Source organism: Mus pahari, chromosome 23, assembly GCF_900095145.1.
Source record: "Mus pahari chromosome 23, PAHARI_EIJ_v1.1, whole genome shotgun sequence".
Lineage (NCBI taxonomy): Eukaryota > Metazoa > Chordata > Mammalia > Rodentia > Muridae > Mus > Mus pahari.
This window is the reverse complement of record NC_034612.1, coordinates 29,648,416-29,650,915: the sequence shown is the minus strand read 5'-3', so window position 1 is coordinate 29,650,915 and position 2,500 is coordinate 29,648,416. Positions and strand designations below refer to the sequence as shown.

The 2,500-nt window shown below is 58.2% G+C and overlaps 1 protein-coding gene across 1 annotated transcript in view; it reads right to left on the bottom strand.

Moving 5' to 3' along the window:
• The window catches only part of LOC110312879 (homeobox protein unc-4 homolog), a 4,224-nt gene extending 2,745 nt beyond the window's left edge, over window positions 1-1,479 (bottom strand). Inside the window, exons 1-2 of the mRNA XM_021186815.1 lie at window positions 1,101-1,479; window positions 750-925 (exon numbers count right to left, since the gene is read on the bottom strand). Of these exons, the coding sequence (XP_021042474.1) occupies window positions 750-925; window positions 1,101-1,386 (462 nt within the window). The 5' untranslated portion in view covers window positions 1,387-1,479. The remainder of the gene's footprint in view (window positions 1-749; window positions 926-1,100) is intronic.
• Window positions 1,480-2,500: the final 1,021 nt, after the last annotated feature.

Genomic DNA, 2,500 nt, shown 5'->3' with positions numbered 1-2,500 from the left:
ACTAATAACACAGACCCCAAGGTTTCTGTATTCTAGGAAAGCATCTATTATGCATACATTAATTCTGGAATTTTATTACGCCAAATTAACGCTGCTTTTTTTTAAATGAATACTGCCTCTTGACTCCTCATGAAATCGAATAACGAAGAGGTTGGGGAGGGAGGAATTTAATGGAGAAGGATCTTAAATTCAGATGCCTTTTTAAAAAAGTCCCCTCTTTTCCAATGTGTTAACCACGAAAGTTTCCACCTCCTCTTCCACGAATGCACACCCCCCCCCGGCGGCCGTTTGTAAGATGATGGATAAATGAATGTTTCTATCTTAATATTTCACAGGCCAGAGGTAAAGCAACAGATCTGTCAGCTTCGAGGCTGGGAGAAAGCCTCTGTCAAGAGCGCCCAGGCCCGGGCTCACTTTGTCCCCTCCTGGAGGGCTTTTCGAGCCTCGGCAGCCTTTCCAGACTGTGTGCCACGGCCGCAGTCAACCTACACCCGGCTTCCCCGAATCGAACGCAGTCACTGCAGTTTGCTACTGGGGCGCCACCAGGATCTCTCCCCAATCACCCGGCACTCTCAAGTTACTCACCTCCAGATGGGAGAAGGGGTTCAACCCTCATAATCCCCACCCTGGCCAGCAGCGCGGAGCCTGAAACCACCTCCCCGCCACTTAGAACAAAGGCGGCCCTGCCTCACCGCGCTCTGCACGCCTAGTGCGGGATCTCGGACTGCTTGGGCGACACCAATCTTTACCTGAACTCGGGACTCGACCAGGTCCAGGCGCAGCGCCAGCGCCTCGCGCATAAACACGTCCGGGTAGTGGCTCTCATTGAACGCCTTCTCCAGCTCCTCCAGCTGCCAGCCAGTAAAGTTGGTGCGGGTGCGTCTCCGTTTGCAGCCGGGGCTCTCCTTGTCTGGATCCCCCGAGTCTGCGGGCATGCACAGGACGCTGCAAGGCTCAGCCACCTGGCAGATGCTTGCCCCACTTGCACCCACCTCGGGTGCGGGGTGCACGGAGGAGTGGGTCTCTATTCTCCGACGGCCTGGTGCACCCCACCCCGAGGCCCCCCGTTGTGTTTCCCCGTGTCCCCGCCTCCAGCCTACCTGCAAGCTTGAAGGGCTGGCTTTCGCCGGCCACCCCGCAGGCAGCCGGCAGCAGCGGCGTGGGATTGACCACCGAGGCGGCGGCTGCAGCGCACGAGCCGCTGAGCAGGCCGTCGATGGAGAAGGGCACCGAGGCCGCGGCGGCGGCGGCGGCGGCCGACTGCAGCTGGTGACCGGCCAGCTCGTACACGTGGTGGTGGCCCAGCGGGTAGGGGAAGCCCACCACGCCGCCCAGCGAGCCCCCGAACTGGGCATGCGGGTGCTCCAGGAGGCGACCGTCCATCATCTCGCGCGCGGGGCTGGCGGGGCGCGGGGGCGCGGACGGCGGCGGGGACAGGGGCCCGGAGCCCTACACATGCTTCGGCCCGCGCTCCACCGCTTTACTTTATCAACATCAAGCTCTCGATAATTAGCCGCGGCCCGGGGAATTTGGGACCAATAAGAAGCGCTAATCGGCTCTGACGTCAGAGGCGTGCTGGGTGCAAGGAAACGTTTTCCATATCGATTGCTAATTATACCTGACACGCACCTCCATAAACAGTATCAGGAGCTGTCACAACAAGACGGGGTGGGGAGGGAGGGGCACCGCCGCGCTCGGCCGGCCGGGGGCCCCCGGCGAGCCCCCCACTCCTGCCCCCCGCCGCTCCCGCCCCTCGCCTCCTTCTAATAGATTTCCCTTTAAAACATTCGCCGGCGTGTTGTGGGGATTTTTCACCAGAAATGCTGTACTCTCTGAACCTTTAAAGTGATGTTGCTCCAATTACAGAGAGACATTGAGCGGCAAATAGACTGATCCAATAATGGGAGATTCATCATCCGCTCTTTCCGAAACTGTCACATTGAATTTAAAACTACAAGGGCTTCTCTACCAGCGGCTTCTCCCGGGCTGCGGGCCGCCGCGAGCGGCGGAGGGAGGAGGAGGAGAGCAGGAGGAGGGGGAGGAAGAGAGGAGGAGAGGAAGGGGAGAGAAGTGTGCAGAAAGAGAAAGGGAGGAAGGAGAGGAAGTGGATGGAGAGGAGGAAAGGATGGAGGGGAGGGGAGAAGAAGAAAGGGGAGGAGAATGGAGGAGGAAAGAGAAGAAGGAATGGTGAGGAAGGAAGGAAAGAGGAGTGGAACCAGAAGAGATGGAAGGACAGAAAGAAGCGAAGGATAAAGCAGGAGAGAGAGGAGAAGAGAAAGCGGGTTGGAGGGAGGATAAAGAGAAGGGAGAATGAAAACGGAGAGTGGAGAGAAGGGGAGGAAGGAGGGAACAAGGCAGAACGAGAGAAGAAGAAAGGCAAGGGAAGTGGAACTAGATGGAATGAAAGAGGAAGGGGAGAAAGGGAGGGGATGAGGAGGGGAAGAGAGAGGTGGGGAGAGGAGAACCTCCAAACAGTGACCCAGCCAAATGCAGCCCCCAC